Source organism: Crinia signifera, chromosome 9 (genome assembly GCF_055691185.1).
Source record: "Crinia signifera chromosome 9, ASM5569118v1, whole genome shotgun sequence".
NCBI lineage: Eukaryota > Metazoa > Chordata > Amphibia > Anura > Myobatrachidae > Crinia > Crinia signifera.
In genome coordinates, this window is record NC_139225.1 from 119,656,070 (window position 1) to 119,674,608 (window position 18,539).

The 18,539-nt window shown below is 45.7% G+C and overlaps 1 protein-coding gene across 2 annotated transcripts in view; it reads right to left on the reverse strand.

Moving 5' to 3' along the window:
• Window positions 1-454: 454 nt before the first annotated feature.
• LOC146035898 (UAP56-interacting factor-like) overlaps window positions 455-18,539 on the reverse strand; it is a 31,229-nt gene continuing 13,144 nt past the window's right edge. For both annotated transcript variants that reach the window (XM_083159597.1, XM_083159596.1), the window contains 8 exons: window positions 12,543-12,680; window positions 11,446-11,588; window positions 7,872-7,969; window positions 7,406-7,484; window positions 4,748-4,797; window positions 4,438-4,512; window positions 4,170-4,290; window positions 455-1,126 (listed from right to left, as the gene is read on the reverse strand). In XM_083159597.1, coding sequence (XP_083015723.1) covers window positions 1,028-1,126; window positions 4,170-4,290; window positions 4,438-4,512; window positions 4,748-4,797; window positions 7,406-7,484; window positions 7,872-7,969; window positions 11,446-11,588; window positions 12,543-12,680 — 803 coding nt within the window. In that variant the 3' untranslated portion in view covers window positions 455-1,027. The remainder of the gene's footprint in view (window positions 1,127-4,169; window positions 4,291-4,437; window positions 4,513-4,747; window positions 4,798-7,405; window positions 7,485-7,871; window positions 7,970-11,445; window positions 11,589-12,542; window positions 12,681-18,539) is intronic.

An 18,539-nucleotide genomic window follows, 5' to 3' on the forward strand; every position in this document is an offset into this window, starting at 1 on the left:
CCCGGGGGCGGGGAGGAGGCAGCACTTTGAGTTGATGTTGCCTCCTCCCTATAGTGTGAATGGGACCCGGGTTACCTGTTCACACTGCCCAGCAACCCGGGTCTGACCCGGTTAAACCCCTTTTTTTGAACCCAGGTCGGGTTGCAGGGTCGGGGATTTTTCAAAAGGCCCTTTCACACCGCACAGTGACCTGGGTCGACCTGGCAACAACCTGGGGTTATTTGTGCGGTGTGAAAGGGGTATAATTGAAATCCAGGTAGTACGGGAATTATTTTGGCTCATTACCCCTGCCCATTGCTAATAGCCCTGGATACATCCCTTTCACGTCCTTTCCCAAGTTCTACAATACTATAACACTTTATTATGAGGCCCAAACAGGTTTTATTTTTGATACAGTTTGCTGGGCAGCTGTACGTCTTTATCTCACAGTGGTGACTGCGCACAAGTACAACAGTGAGTATGTATATTGTATATTCATATAACCACTTCTTGGATACATTTAATAGAACTTTTTGCATACAGTGACGCTTAACAAACACAGCGCACCAAAGAACTGCAAATCCAACTGCAGTAACAATTAACCCCTCTTTGTACTATAAAGTTTCCATATTAAATTTGTAACTATGCATATCCCACCAGTATCATTGACATCACCATTTAAAGACAACAGACACCTTTTCCATTTGTCCTCCATCTAATAGAATTCTAAATTGTATAAGACATAGTAAAGCTGCTTGCAAAGCTTAATCGATTCACGAAAGGAGCCATTTTTTTCTTTTCTGCACCCATAATTCCTTTAAGGGATGGAGCAGTTACAAAAACTCCAATGATGTCCTTTGTGTTTGGTTGATGAGCCCATGAATAGCAGTAATAACAAAACGAAATCTGAACGAATTGTTCCTATAATTATATCGGAGTTTGAACCCACAATGCATTGCACTGAAAAGTGACATATTTTTTATCCGACATAAGACTGTCCAGCTTCAACGTTGCTGCATTCCTGTCTTCCTTGCAAACGTAGCTGACATTAAGACAGCATGACGGTCCGACCCCGGCCTCTTGCTGGTGCGTACTGTTGTCCTTTAATGTTGATGGAAGAAAATCTCTCGTTCAGTGTGACATTAGTCTGCAAAACACATCAGCAATGTGTTACTAAGGTTTTACAGCAATGCGATGTGAAGGCTCCCATTATTAGAACACAACCAACTTGTCACATAATGTAAGCATCTAAAAGGCCCCCATACACTAGCGAGATTTGGTCCGATTGACCAGATTCTGATGGATTGGGGCGATAAATCGGACCAAATCTCATGTTTTGACATCTCGTCCGACCCAATGCGTGATCCCGTGCACATCAGATCAAGGTCGGACGGGCCGCACATAAGATAAATACTGTATGTCGTTTTTTTTTCACCAGCCATAGTGGGGGTTAATGCTTGTCACTACTGCATTAACACACACACACAGAAACCTGGAATTTTGTCACAGTTTCGGGGGGTATTCAATCGGGGATTCCAATCGTCGGAACGTTCCGGAAGTTGTAATCCTGGTCCGTTTTCCTTAGATCCAACAGTAACTCAACAGTCAGAATTCGATGTTCCAACTGTCTGAAAGTCTGTGGATCGGCGAAAATGGGCGTGGATTGTCGAAAAACATCCGTGAATTGGACAATCCCCGTTTCTGACAAAACAGATCAGACTTAAAAGACAGTTGAATCGGAAACCCTTCAAAGCTGTCAATAACAGCAGCATTGAAGAGGCGACGGGTGATATTTACCCTGTCGGGATATATCGGCACAGACTGAATACCCCTCAAGCCGATTGTGACAAATCGGGAGTCTAAATGAATACTGTAGCTTCAGGCATTAAAGTCCAAGGCTACTTCTAAATTCCACTCAAAGTACTTGGGTAATTGCATCACCCCTTTCGATTGCAAAAAAAAAAAAAAAAGAATACTAATAATATTATTATGTTGCTGTCAACATATGGACACATTCTGTTATGCTGGGTGACTGGATCAATTTCAAATGTAGCCACATGTGTGTGGTGAAAATGGACAGATATGGTGCCCAGCCTAGCAGATTTGAATGGGGGAGGGATGCTGAAAATTGTCTGAATAATGCCCCTTTCACATTGCACCTAATTACCGGGTTTATGCCGGTTTGACCTGGTAATTGGTGCGATGTGAAAAGGGTTACCCGTTACAGCAAACTGGGAGCGACACGGCAACAGGAAGGGTTCTTATCGGTTCATTGCCGTGCTGCTTTGGGGTGTGAATGGGTTAATCGGGTCGAGTGACCCGTTAACACTATGGAGGAGGCAGTGCTTGAAACAGCGCCAGCTCTAAGCGCTGCCTCCTCCCCCGATGACGCAAAGACGATCTGTCGCGCCCCCGGATGACGTTCAGAGAACCGGCAATATTGCCGGTTCGTTGATGCAATGTGAACAGACCGCACATGCAGGGTCGCTCCGGGACTGAACCATTTCAAAGTCCCGGTGCGACCCTGCATTTGCGGTCTGAGGGCGGGAGGTTGTAACATCCGCAGCCCTGTTTGCCCCCTTCTCTGGCCACCGCATTATTAATAAAGGCATATGCTGTAACATATGCGGTTATTAACACAAGGGACAGCTCTTGCGATAAGAGCTGTCCCTTGCGATGCAGCGCCGGTGCTGGACTTCCGGGTCTGTGACCCGGGAGTCCATCTGCGCATGTTCAGAGTGACACGCCGGCCGCTGGGCATGCTGGGAGGGATCCGTGACGGATCCCTCAAACAGCGCTGCGGTAAGAAGCCCATAGGCTTCTGCAGGGGGGTTAGAGCATCCAGAAATGCGGTAAAAACCCAGATAACGGGTTTTTTACCGCATTTCTGTCTTAGAGAATCGCCCACTCAAAGCGCTATGAAGGTAGTCACACCAGGTATATATCCGTAGACCAGATTTTCAGGTACATTTGAATATTGTATCAGGACCGTTTGCAGTCCAATATTTTTTTTAATTTTTTATATTGAAACAGTCAGGTTTAAGTGTTTAAATGAATTGTCATTTCTTTTTATTCAAAAATAATCTACATTGAATGCTGAACGATGTTAATGTTCCTATTTTAAAGTGGCTCACCATTGGATCTGCTACTAGCGCTAGGGATGTTGAGCCTGACTAGATGTTGGACCTGAAAGGGTTAAGGGTATTCAGGGACAGGCATCAATATTACTATAGATTGCCATTATCTGCATTACAAACGCTACAGTTTGATAACTAGGGTCAGTAAGATTCTTTTAGGAAACACTATTAAAATGACAGAACGTTTTACTAAGTTAATCGCAAAATAACTTGTTTATAGTAGCACTTTGTAGAGCCACCTAGTGCAGTGAAACAGAACATCGCTCACACATACATATCCAAGGTTTCATCTTCTAAACTACTGTATGATTTCAGGTTTGTTCTAGTGGAACCAATCCCATAGCGCAAACCGGTTCCATTTGTACATGTAATGTAAGATGCATCTTTTGCTGAATGAGGGCCCTGCTTGTGGTATTACCATTCTGGTACTTCCCACCGCCAATGTAGCACAATGGTGGGACGCCGGGACACTTCTCCGTGGCTCATAGGGATTATACGCTGGGGTGAGGACATGGACATCAGACCACAAGCACTGTACAAGCCGAGGAGAGGAACTACATTTCTGTTGGATGGTTCAGTATCTTACAAACAGTATAGGTCATAGGGTTGACTATAACAAGGTCGACTCTCGCTTTGCTCGCCATGCTTTGGACACGGTGCCTTGCTACGCCTATTGTATGTGTTGACCTTGTCGATCTAAGATATGTCAACCTTTTTCATGTGTCAACTTATGGTCCATTGACCTATTGACCATCGACCTATTTATGGTCGACCTGCCGACTACATCCCCTTACAAACTTGGGCAACTATATTATAATGACTATAACATAAATATATGAATGCAGAAATGTTTAGACTCCAAATAGATTTCTGGGAAGACTGGTTAGATTACCCGTCTCATCAACATATTCAGCCAAGTCCTATACCCTTACAGAAAATGACAGTAACAGTCCATTAGGGAGCAATGCAGTGTACAGTATCTGTGTATACAAATAAGGAACCAACGGAAGATACAGGATTAGGAACGCCCTTGGTAAACGGTTAATGACTCACATGGTTGGCCATAGCTCGGAAGTTGAATCTCAGAGGTACGCCTTTAGGAGGAGGATCTGTGGGCTGCCCTGCTGGTTTCCTCGGCCTTCCTACTGGTCGCTTCATTCTTGTTTTAGGGGCTCTGTCATATGGGAACCAGAATATTAACCAATAAGGAAAGCCAGAGAACATGCAACAACAGCCATGAGCACCCATGCAGCAAGCGCAAGACTACAGAATGGAGAAGTACAGTATGACTAGCAAGCAAAAGCAATGCAATTACACTCACTGTGAGACAGGACTTGCTTTGGGGTTAGGAACAGAAACAGTTAAAGTCGATCCAAAACCTTCATTGTTTTGCCACCTGTTAATGAAAGATAGAGGTGAATACAGATTCCAAACTTTACATCAGGCATGTCCAACCTGCGGCCCTCCAAGTGTTGTGAAACTACAAATACCAGCATGCCTTGCCACAGTCTTCCTATTAGGGAATGCTAAAACTATGACAAGGCATGCTGGGATGTGTAGTTTCACAACAGCTGGAGGGCCGAAGGTTGGACATGCCTGGTTTACACAAACTACTGACACAAACTACTGACCTTGCATTTAGCGGTCTTTTCCCACGATTCAATGTGACCTGCGTTGTTAACTGGCAGCAGAAAAGAAATATGGTTAATGTTTATATAGCAGGATGTCTCGTATCACTGTATCGCTAGCAGACCCTACCCATTTTACTATGTAGCCGTTATCCTTTGCTTTCCCTATTATGATATAGGTTCTGTAAGCCTTACTCACTCCAGTGAGTGGAAAAGTTACTGCCTTCCATAAGAGCCCGAAACTCATCTCCCAGCATACGCGTACGCTGTGCTGCTCATGTTCCAATTGGATATTCATGCTCACTCCAATAATGGGGCCAAGCAGACACGTGGAGGAGAGGAATAGCAGCAAAAAGTGCACTGACTCAATTCCAACATGCACCTATTAGAACAGTATTCAATGATGTCGACAATGTTATATATAAAAAAAAAAAACACAATCTTGTACACTAAAAAGGAGACTTCTATCTACAGTATAGTGTGTTAAGCACATTCTCAGCACAGGATACTTACGGATGATCGGCAGTCAGGATGTTGGCATCCTAGAGGAGGTAATACTTATCCTTCCCCTGCCCCCCCCCCCCCTCCGCAGCCTGACCTTATCCCCGCTAATGCTAACCCCTGCATTCCGCCTCCTAAACGCCCCTTCTCTGCAGCCTGACCCTGCCCCCCTGTCAGGGCCGTATTTGTCACTAGGCCCGTGAGGCAGGTGCCTAGGGGTGGCACCCTTTTAGTGGGGGGTAGCTGTCAAGCCTCTGCCAGTGACAATCCTCTGCAGTCTGCACCATTTGAAGTTTTTTTTTTTAAATATAGTGCTGCGGACGCCAGATAGTCCCGTGCTCTCCCCTTCAACACAACTGAAGCGAACAGTCCCACTATCCCATGCTCCCCTCGCGGGGGCTGGTGAGAGAAAGACCCTCAGCTCTGCCACTATATGGAGACCAGCCCCCCCTCCAGTGCTGCCGCAGTCCCACGCTCACCCTGCTGCAGTTCTATCCCCGTCAATGGCACCTACTCAGTCCCGCGATCCTCCCCTCCAGCAGAGCTGTTGCAGTCAAGCTTCCGCTGCCACCGCTACATGCTCCCCTCCCCAGCGCTGGTGAGGGGGAGCTACCAGAGCCAGTGAGCCGCGGTCGAGTTGTACTACCGCCGGCGGCACAACCTCCGTCCCATGCTCCTTACCGCACTGATGAGAGCCTGAGGCTGAGCTTGCCAATGAAGACCGAGCGGACCCTGTGTTAGCCAAGACACCTGCTGCCATGGCTTTCAGGTACTCAGTGCCACAGTGGGGAAGTGAGGGGAGGCACAGTGCAGCCTGTACTGGTGGTGGGTGGGGGGAGTGGTGGACATTAGGAGGAATAAGGTGTTGTCCGAAGCCTTTCATAACCCTGCCCTCTTTATCCTTCCTCCTCTCTGTCTCCCCCAGCCCCCCCTCTTTCCCTCTACGTCCCCCCTCCCCCCATCTCTCTCTCTCTCTCTCCCCCAGCCCCCCTCATGTCTAATAGGTGGCGGCAAAAATGTTTGTGCCTATGGGCGGCCAGACCCCTAAATCCGCCCCTGTAAGTGCCTAAACCTAACCGCTCCATCCCCACAGCTAACCCTAAGTTCCCACACTAGTGCCTAAACCTAAATCCCCCTTCCCTGGCCAGACCCTAACCCGCCCCACATATGCACCAATTTGGATGCCAGCTGTCAGTATTACAGTGTCAGCATCCTGAATCTTTCAAAATTCCAGGGCCAGTCTTCTGAAGGTAGTTGGGATGCCAGCGTCGGTATACTGAATACCGGGATGCTGGCTGCACCCCCCGCAGCACAGTCATATAGATTATTCACCTCCATAATAAAAATGGTCCTCTGTATACGCTTAAGCAGGCCTGGTCAACCAGCATGCATTGCCACCGTTTGGCTATTATGGAATGCTAGAACTGTGGCAAAGCATGTTGGGATGTGTAGTATCACAACAAACGGAGAGCCATAGGTTGACCTTGCCTGCATTAAGCATCAAACACAATATGGATAAAATGTGTGCGCTCTAGGGGTGTCCATTGTTTTACTGTGTATGGACCATGTAAGGATGCAATGAATAAAACTAAGGGGGTTAATCTGGTTGACTCGCTCAGATGCAAATTTGCACCCTTGTTTTACATAAACATCCATTCGCAGGCCGGGGGCAAACTCCCACATCTTTCGATAGTTGGCAACCATCGAAAGCTGTGGTGCATGCATGCATACATAAAGTGACTCTCAGCTCGCATACCTATGCGTGCATTCGGGAGGAACTGGGCGGGCAGCTGACACCCGGTGATGTCAGCTGCATGTCCTAACCATACAGCAGGTAGAGCGCCGATATTAAGACGGTGCTAAGGAGAACTCACATGAGAGATCGCCCATTATTCTGTGCTCTGAAGAAGATATCCATGTGGATGTGTATGTGGTATATTTAACAGTTTTAAAGGAGGCTGATCTTATGGAACACGAGCACTGTGAACACATTGGTTTCAACTATTGCGTTTTAGGTCTTGCGGATTCCTATAATATCAAACAGTACCTACTAATCCTGAATTTGTTGGTATGGTCAATATTCTTGGTCCCTGAATGTGGTGTGGTATATCATTAAGTGGGAGCTGCAACACATTCCATTAACGATCAACTCAAACTTACTTTTCGGTTACGATTGAGTGCATCTGTTCCTCGCTGTCCAACATTTGACTGTTGTTTTCTGTTCCGTATGTTATTCCTGCTGTAACAGTATTAATAAGTTATAGTTAGTAATGTAGATCACAAAGCATTGCTTGCAGAAGGAAAACATGGTTTAAAAAAGGATATCTGGCTGCAGTGCAAATACATCCACAGCCCCCACCCCAAATTTAGTACACCCCCCCCCCCCTATGTACTGTATCCCTCTACATATACTGTACCTCTGCATCCATTCCATTTATACCTCCACAGCCCCTCCCATGTAGTGCATTCCTCCATATATACCTCCACAGCCCCGATGTAGTGCATTGCTCCATGTACGTACACTGTTACACACATGCTCAGACTATTTATCAGTCCCATGGTGTTAAATACTGACCAATATGTAGAATGGGTTCTTTTATATACAGAATACATCATTTGCGTTTACCTCTTTGTTAATACATGCACCGGAATAGTTCTTGTCCTGTAATTTTTTGTGTTCTGTTGGCCTCTCGGAGACTGTTGTTGCCTCCTTTTCTCAGAATTCTGTAAAAAGATGAAATGTTGGGCAGCAAAGTAGTATTTAGGCCAGGGAACGCAGTTATTTTCCATAGTTGTAGACAATGCACACTGATTCATTATTGGAACAATCGTTATACAGTAGGTACTATAGGTTTATTGTAAATACAACTGAGAATGCCATATCCAACACAGAGATTATAGGAGGGGATGGGGGGGGGGGGGGGGGGGTGGAGTAATAACTATGATAAGAAGTGTCCAGAAGTGATTTACCAGGACCATTAAAGATGGCGGTGCACAAGCCCAAATGTATAGAAGCGGTCTTCAGTCAATCTTAAATGCCAAGTCAGTCTCGCTGTGAGATATCCTTGCAAGTTACCCTACATGTCAGTCAGAGCAATAGTCACTGGTGAGAACCCAGCCCAGTGAGGCAAGTGTTGAGTTACAGTAGCAACATGTATGATAATAATTCCATCGCCTACACTCCAGAACTAAAAATATCAGTCATTGAGATGTTCAGTGTGCAGCTTGGTGGGGGTCTCAATAGCAGCACACAGAGAGAGAGAGTCCGTAAGTCAATAGCAGCACACAGCTAATCCCTTATCCAAAATAGGGAACAATGTATTTCTTACTTACCTAGTACTAACCCCTACCATTACCTGAATGGGATTACTAAACTAATTGAGCATCTACCACTATATTATTTTAGAAACGTTAAGCTAAAGCAAACTCTGCTTCTGTGTGATTATTATCCGTGAGTGCCGCTACTATAGTGAATTTCTATGCTGTTGATCTAAGAAGGCACCGGAGCCATTACCCACGTGGAGGGAGTGCCGATATTGCTGGAGAACAGTTTCACATAGTAAACATTATAGGTTTATATATTGTTAATAGGTGCTACAAAGGGGTTTGTGTACCAGGGTGCAGTTGTAAAGGTTTAGTAATAAACAAATAAAGGTCTGAACACACTGGGCGATTACGGCCAGTGTGTATGGACAGCGATGACCACGGTGGGGTGGGGGGGGGGGGGAGCCTCTTAGTACATACACACTGAGTGGCTTTCCCCCTAGAGCTATGTAAAGCCATCCTCAAAGCCACTCATCTGCTGGTAATAGCGGTGATGTTGCGGGGGCGCGCACTCATGCTCACCGCTCATCGCCGGGACATACACACTGGGCGGCTTTGAGCTGAAAGCCACTCAAACTTGCTGTTTTGAGTGGCTTTCAGCTCAAACTCGCCCAGTGTGTACGGGCTGCCGATGAGTGGTGAGCATGAGTGCGCCACAAATCTCCCCTGCATCTGGTGAGTATTGGAGTATTTATTTATTTTCTTCTCGGGGGTGGTTGATGGTGGTGGCGGCGTCGGGAGGGAGGGGGTTGGATGTTGGCGGCGGCCGGTCCGGGCTGGGGTTTTGGTGCGGTGGTGGCAGTGCCTCTCCATGCACAGCCACCACCACATGTCACTGCTGTGTTCTACAAACCTATTAGATAAATATCCTCATTACTAATGGTGCAATTAAATAAAAACTAAAATAAATTGAAATTGAATTCTCTAACACTGTATCTTGAAAAATGTATTTTGTAGGGTTAGATGTAGGAAATGCCAAAATGGGGGAGTAGGGGTATCAGCGACTATGGCCCTTATTCAGATCTGATTGCAGTACAAATGTGTTTGAAAAATGGGCAAAACCATGTGATAATTGCGGCCATAACACATCTACCCCCACATTCCTAATGCACCGGGTCTATTCGGGAGGAATTTAATTAACCGCAGCAAATTTCCAATTAGAAGAGAGAAAATTAGTTTTCTATAAAAATTACAGCATCTTTTTCCTCACACCACCTGAGCAAGTCTGATTTTTTTTTTCTCAAAATCCTTTTTTTTAGGAAAAATTACCAGCAATTCCTCTGGCACTCAGATGAAAACCCCACCCTCCCCTCAAGTACTAACTAAGCAATTTGAAATTTACAATTAGCTGAATAAAGCTGTGTACACACGGGGGCGATAGGGGCTGAAATCGCTGGAAATATGGTCGCAGGCGACCATATTGCCAGTGATGGGAGTGTGCCCCAGCGATAAATCGCCGGGTGCGCGCTCCCGTTTTCAGCCCCCTTCTAATCGCTGGTTGCAGGAGCTTGCTCCTGATACCAGCTGATTACCTCTGCGGCACCGCCGGCAGAGGCTCCCTTTCATCAATGACCATCTCTGGTCGCTGATGAAAAGGAGAAACTGAGCAATATATTGCTCAGCCATATATTGCTCAGCAATATATGGCTGAGCAATATATCTCCCCCGTGTGTACGGGGCTTTAGTTTGCAATTATTCACCTTTCAAAGCAGTGTCTAAAGCCCCGTACACACAGGGGAGATATATTGCTCAGCCATATATGGCTGAGCAATATATTGCTCTGTGCCTCCTGTTCAGGAGCATGTTCATGCGACCAGCGATCACTACAGGGGTAAAAATGTGAGCGCGCACCCGACGATATATCGCCTGTGCACACTCCCATCGCGGGCAATATGGTCGCTCAGTGACCATATTTCCCGCAATATTACACAAAATCGCCCCCGTGTGTATGCACCTTAAAGGTGCGTACACACGGGGGAGATATATTGCTCATTGTCTCCTTTTCATCAGCGACCAGAGATGGTCGCTGATGAAAGGGGACCTCTGCTGGAGGTGCCGCAGAGGTAATAAGCTGGTCACGATTAGAATGGGGCTGAAAATGGGAGCACGCACCCGGCGATTTATCCCATCACTGGCAATATGATCACCAGCGATTTCAGCAAACAGCGCTGCCGTGTGTACATGGCTTTATTCATTGTCAAGAGCCAAAACATCTGCAGCAGAAGTGAGTATTTAGTGGGTGGGTGAGTGTGTGTAAATGCCTGTGAGAGTCTGTGTGTGTGTGTCCCTCGCCATTATCACCACTAGAGGAAGCAGCTGGGAGAAATATATTCCAAGCGTTCCTCTGGACTCCCAGCAGCCCACCTCCCCAGTGGGAAGTTGGAGGGGAGACCACAGGGAGTCAGAGATCACCTCAGAGCAGAAAAACCTGTAACCATTTTTTAACCCTTTGAGTGCCAACAGCTCTCTGGGAGATGTGCAAGATGTCCGCTAAAAATGCCAGCGTCGCTCACATTTGTTATATAAAGTCAAATATAAAATGATTATATTTCCTACATAAGGTAAATATCACAAGTGATAATGGTGAACAAAAACGTTTGGTTGCGGTATGTGTGCACATGTATGTATATATGCGTATGTATGCAGGATTAAAAAAATAATAATTTGGTTGCCAATATTCACATGGATACCATGGGTATTGGGAGCACGCATGAGGTTTTTTACCTCGATAAACTTTACTTCCACTCAAATTCTACGACCCCAGTGGCTGCAATTGTTACTGCATTGAACCCAGGGCACGTCATTTATAGATTAAATGATTTATGAATCATGTTGAAACATATAGTATGTGTGTTGAAAACAAGTGGAAGTCTTACCAATGTTCTTACACTTAGCCGATTGAGGGGACCATTCAGCGATGCAGCAGCTCTCCGGCGCGTGACTGGTCCAATAGAATTGTTTCTGGCACCAACACCAGGAAATCTTTGCTGTTTAAAACTAGGATTAGGCCTCCCAGGTCCTAGAAAATAGAGCATATAATTTCTATTGTAAAATAATATAGAATGGTTATAAATTAATATCCTCATAGGAGATGGTAAGGAATATTGGCAGTGGCGTAACTATAGTCCCGCAGCCCCCACGATGGCGGGGAGGCGCTAGGCAGGTGTGGGCGCCTGGGGGGTCTGCGGGACTATAGTTACCACCTGGTCCCGGCTCCTGCCCTCCCCCTCCTTACCCCATTGCCGCCGGCGCCGCTGCCTCTAACCCGTCACGCAGATCTGTGTCGGGTGATGGGCGGTCCCCGGCTCCGGCTGCAGTGCTAATATAATAAGAGACACTCGGAAAATGGCTTCCCCCATAATGCTGTATGTCATTTTCCGAGAGATCTGCGTGTCGGGTTAGAGGCAGAAGCGCCGGAGGCAATGGGGACGGGTAAGGAGGGGGTTAATATTTCGGGGGGCGGGGGTGCCCGAAATGTCCGGCGGGGGGGCGCAAAAAAAGTAGTTACGCCTCTGAATATTGGGGCAGATGTATTAAGCCTTAACAAGAGATAAACGCAAGGGTGATAAAGAAAACGTCCAGCCAATCACCTCCTAACTGCCATGTTACAGGCTGTGTTTGAAAAAAGTCAGTAAGGAGCTGATTGGCTGGACATTTATCTCTCTATTACCCTTGCATTTACCTCTTGTTAAGGCTTAATACATCTGCCCCATTTCTTGGAAGGTTCTGTTAATTTCATACACTGCCCTATTTGGGCATAGAATATTAGATATTATGCCCAAACAAAATACAGCATGTACGACATTCTAATTATCAACATTTGTCATGTCAACAGTAATATTTACCTTGTTCCTATTATAGTCCTGAATAATGTCACTGTGAACATGATGAAATTCTAACCAGAAATATCAGCATTCTGGGCCATTTAACACTACTTACCTAAGTACATGCCGAGAGAATGTTTGAGACTAACCTTGTTGATTTCTTGGTGGACCTCTAAAAAATGTCTTCTTATTTCGGAAATTGGTGCTCCAGGTTCTGCCAGTTGGTCCTCTTTGGGCCAGTGAGGATTGAAGATCTGAATCTTCCTTTTGAAGCTTTATGATATCATCTGAAGGATAGAATGGAACTGTAACCATGTGGCATAGGAACAATTACCATGCACAGAAGGAATACATTTCTGCACCCACTGGGATCTGCCAGGATGGTTCTAGGCAGTTCAAGCTACATGACATTGTAAAACCAAGCTCCAATAATGCAATAGTACCAAAGACAGTGAGAACACGATGGCCACAGTCAGGCTATGTCTGTTTGCATTGCGAATATTTACAGTAAAATTAGAAATGTTGGGCTTGGTTCCGGTTCATAGGTCAATAGTTTCTAGGACGACAACAATAGTCCAGCCACTAGTTGACATGCAATAAGTCAATATGGACCAAAGGTCATCCATGTTGTCATAAAGGGAGAATATAACAGTGTGAAGAGTGTAGCACTGCACTGAGCCTGAAGCAATCCTAGCGCAGTGCGCCATGTGAGGGGACGCAGTACCCTAATTGGGGGTCCATGTCGATATATGTCAAAACCCACCCAAAAAACTTAAAATTTGTGTCAACCTATTGTCTCTTGACCAATATTGGTCGACCTATTGACCTAATGATCCATACCTGATGGGCTATAGTATTCTATGGTGTTGTGTGCTGCGCATTATAGAGCATTATGGCAGCACAGTGCAAAGAATTGAACCATTTCCAGTTTGCACAGGTATTTCTGTGGGTGAAATGAAGGCATACGCCTCAATGTGTGTAGGGTAGATTAAATGGGCACAAGTTCTAAATGAGTTCTTTGCCATGCATCATAAATTAAGTCCAGTTTATTTAGTAATCTCTGTACATAAGCATGTCCACAACTATACACTATAGTATGCAAAATGTGGACATCCCTTTAAGCACAGTGACTATTAAATCTATGTATTATATATTTCTGTGCGACAACATACAATGTATTTAAAGTAGGGATGTGCACCGGCCACTTTTCGGGTTTTGGGTTTTGGGTTCTGAGTACATTGAGGTTTTGGGTTCTAATGGGTTTTGGCAAAACACCTCCTAACTGTTTTGTGTTTGGATTTTTTGGGTTTTGGGTTCTGATTTTTTGTTAAAAAAAGCATAAAAACTGCTAAAATCGCAGAATTTTGTTTTTTATTGTTTGCTCCTACGCTATATTAACCTCAATAACATTCATTTCCACTCATTTCCAGTCTATTCTGAACAGCTCACACCTTTTTTAGGGCAAAAGGTTGCACCGAGGTAGCTGGATAACTATGATAAGCCACACAAGTGTGTGGCACAAACACTAGACTGATATGGCACACTTAGCATCCCCTCTATGCTGATACTGCACACCTAGCATCACCCCTGGACTGATATGGCACAGGTAGCATCACCCCTGGACTGATATGGCACAGGTAGCATCACCCCTGGACTGATACGGCACATTTAGCATCACCCCTGGACTGATATGGCACACTTAGCATCCCCCCTAGTCTGATACGGCACACCTAGCATCACCCCTGGACTGATATGGCACGCTTAGCATCACCCCTGGACTAATACAGCACACTTGGCAGCACCCCATGAATTATACGGCAGACTTGGCTCACCCCAGGAATTATTTGGGAGACTTGGCTCGCCCCTGGACTGATATGGCACACTTAGCATCACCCCTGGACTGATACGGCACACATGGCGGCAGGCATGGAATTATACGGCAGACAAATTCCTGCAGTAAAAATAAAAATTTGTATTCTTTTAATTATAAAAAAGAGCAGCATACCTTATTTAGCAACACCCCATGAATTATACAGCACTCTTGGCTTACCCCTGGACTACAGCACATTTAACAGCCCTTGCAGTAAACAAAACAAAAAAAACTTATTTTTATTTTCATTAAAAAAAGGGCAGCTTCCCTGGTCTGATATGGGACACATGGGGCACCCCTGGAATTATACGGCACATATCCGGGCACCCCAGGACTGATACAGGACACATGGGGGCACCCATGGAATTATATGGCACACATGCGGGCACCCCTGGACTGATACAGGACACAAGGGGGCACCCATAGAATTATACGGCACACATGTGGGCACCCCTGGACAAATACAGCACACATGTGGGCACCCCTGGATGGATACAGTACACATGCGGGCACCCCTGGACTGATACAGCACAAATGTGGGCACCCCTGGACAAATACAGCACACATGTGGGCACCCCTGGATGGATACAGTACACATGCGGGCACCCCTGGACTGACACAGCACAAATGTGGGCACCCCTGGACAAATACAGCACACATGTGGGCACCCCTGGACTTATACTGTGCACTGGCAGCAGTCATTTAAAACATTTTTTTTTTGCTTAATTAAAATAATGTAGCCCCCTCTGTAGCACTAGCAGCAGCCCCCTATGCATAAATCATCTCCCCCCCCCAACATTTCATCCCCCCAGCATGTTTCCCCAGCAGCTCAGCTCAGCAGACACCACGAACACATCCGTGCTGTCTGAAATCACCAGCCTGTTTGAAAATGGCGCCGACCGCCGGGAACTATATATCCCCAGGTCTCGCGAGAATCCGACAGCGGGAAGATGACGTCCGGCCTCGTTTTGAACTCAGAAAAATGGCGGCGACCATCGAACTCCCGGGATCCGGCCTCGGATCAGGTAAGTCCGTGGAGGTTCGGATCGCTAGGATCCGAACCCGCTCATCTCTAATTTAAAGGAAATGCATACTTACTAATTAACAATAGTACTTGATTACATGTGAAGCTGTCCATCCACAGCTTCTAGTCCCAGGAATGGGTGATGCCACCGCCAGAGTCGGCCTTAGGCATAGGCAAACTAAGCCAATGCCTGGGGCATTTAGAAAACCTATGGGCACACAGCTCATACACCTGACCTAGCAGGTGTGCCAGTGTGGGCAGCGTAGACTTTGGGGGCAGCTGCAGGCACTAACAAATATGACCACCTGCCCTGGAGGAGGTTTGCTGTACATTTCCAGCCCCAGCAGCTCCTCTTCCCATGGGCTTTTGCAGAGTCCAGCAGAATGAGGTTGCACCGACTGACTTCCTGCAGCCAGCCCAGGCTTCAATATCTTTAGACTTCAGGCTGGGTGAGCGCTGTGCAGGTGTGGGGGGTGTTTGGGTTATAATAATGTGCAGCATTTGTGTAAACAGCATTACCTTGGGCCATTATATGTTATAGGGTATTAGTAATGTGTGGAACAATATCTAAGATGCATTAATGTGTGGCATTATGTGTTTAAGTGTCACTATTAATGTGTGTCATGTATATAAAGGGCACTACTGTGTGGTGTAACATGTATAAAGTGCAATACTGTGTGGTGCAGTGTGGTCAAATGTGAATGGGAAGAATGCAATGTGAATAAGGAGCAATACGGTGTAGTGTGGTGTAATGTGAATAAGAGCAATGGGTCAGGGGTGGAACTAGCTACAGTGCTAGGGAGCACCAATCAAAAATCTTGTCTAGGGCATTAACTTAGCTAGAACTGGCTCTGGCCACCACCATCCTGCTATGCTAAGCAGCAAGGGCAGGATGTACAAGAGGAGAGCAGGGGACCCACTTAAGGCACTGCACATCCCTACTTTTCCTAAATTATCAAAATATGACTATTTGCTATTTTATTAGTGACATATGTCAGAATAAATTTGCCGTAAAAAAAGGGATATTTTACAGTGAATCAAGCTACAAACACTCAGGTACCAGAGAATTATATTAATATTTTTGATTTTAACATTTCAGAAGGTAAAAATCAAATTACTTCAGCGAAACGCCCAGAAAAGTGCATCTATTCAATGTGCATGGATGGGACGAACATTCAATACACTTTGATTTATACTGTCATTCTTAATAATGTTGTGGGAGTGGTAGTAGTGTGAAGGCAGCGAGTGCATAATGAATAGGTGTCCTTGTTATTTCCCCCATCATGATGACAGTAGTGCAATTATCTGCATACTGGAAGCTGACAGGTTTCTTTTCAAAATGACCATTAGCCAGTGAAAGCCAATGCAGATTCTCCTTACAGCAACTGCTCCTGTCGCACAAGCCCTGTGACATGAGGGAGGGCTGCTGAACAGAGAGACATACATGCACAGTCTTGCAAAAGTATTCAACCCCCCTAAAGAGTCAACAGGTTTGTCTGCATTACAAATGACTGGAAAAAAACAAAACATGTCAGTGAAGGGCCGTACACACTGGTCAATTTTTTAGCTAAAAGCAGCTCAGTTTCGTCATTAGAGCTGCTCTTAGCTCAAAGTCCGCCCAGTGTGTACAGGGCAGTGCTGATGAACCATCCCGCATCATCGACTCTCATTTGCTGGTATTACAAGCAGATGAGCGAAGGGGTGAACGGCTTTCCATAGTGTCCTGCTATGCAAAGCCATTCACCCCCTGTGAAAAAAAATCGCCGGCTAGGGGGGAAATCACTCAGTATCTATGCACCAAAAGATTTTCAGGCCAGTGATTTTCACATCACTGTTGTCCATACATGCTGGGCAAAAATCGCCCAGTCTGTATGGACCTTTAATACTTTTATTGTAACCTGTAAACTCTTAAAGTAAACATTCAGCCACATAAATAATTTTTCTGCCGATTTTGTTTGTGTAATCATCTAACTGCATACTAGCACACAGTAGAGACACACTGGGCCTAATTCAGACCTGATCACAGGACAGATTTGTTCTAAAAATGGGCAAAACCATGCTGCAATGTAGGGGGGCAGATGTAACATGTGCAGAGAGTTAGATTTGGGTGAGTTATTTTGTTTCTGTACAGGGAAAATGCTGCCTGTTTTATTCTTAAGGTCCGCACACACTGAAGGATATGTGGCACTGCCGATGTTGTTAACGAAATCAGTGGTTCCGCAAAAATGGAGGAACCACGGGTGAACGCTGAACAATATTGTTAACGACAAGCATGTAGTCACTGACGATATTGCCAGATTGGACTCCATGTTCAAATGATCGGTCATATCGTTCAGAAAAATCATATAGTGTGTACCCAGCTTTACACTGCAATTTAGATTTCAGTTTGAACACATCATACTTCAATCTAACTCTCTCTGCACATGTTACATCTGCCCGACCTGCAGTGCAGCACATTTGTCCTGCAATCAGGTCTGAATTAGGCCCGCTGTTCTTTGATAACAGCTTTAAAACTCTGCCGCTGTAATGCCCCATACACACCATACAATATGCCACACTGCTGGTAACGATATCGGCCATTCTATCAACATTTGGGAAGAAGAAAAAAAACCATGCCCGTGTACTCTGAGCCTCTTCGTGTCACTGGGTCCTAGGCAAGCTCATAGGTTGGCCGATGGACTATCCGGCTATGTTCCCTAAGGGCTATTTCACACTATCCGGCTCAGCCTGGACCTCAAAATGACGGACAGACAAAAGCCTTGGTGGACTCCATAATCATTAGTGAGAGATTACAGGTCCTTTCACACGGCCCGTCCGCCAGGGTAGCAGCCGGATCTATCCACTGAAAAGGACGTAGCCATCCCGTCCTAACATGTCTGTGTGTGCAAAAGGAGATGGGTTCTTTCAAACACACCGGTTTTCAGTATGCAGGTTCAGCAACCCCAGCCTTCAATTTGACATCATATATAAAACCCGGTAATATGTGCGGTCTGAAAGGTACAGAGTGAATTTACCGTTTCCAAAAATCCAGTATTTGGAAATGGTAAAAAAAAGCAGGGTCCTACCCATTTCAGACCAGTTTTTTTGGTGTCTGAAACGGTACCCAGGCAGCAGTGAGCACTATTGGTCCCGCTCTGTGCATACAGTATCGAATGAGCTGGACCCAGCGCAGTGCATTATTAATGAGTGGGTCGGGGACCCGCTTATTAAATATGCGCTGTGCTCATATGCACGGAGGCAGTGCCAGACGGA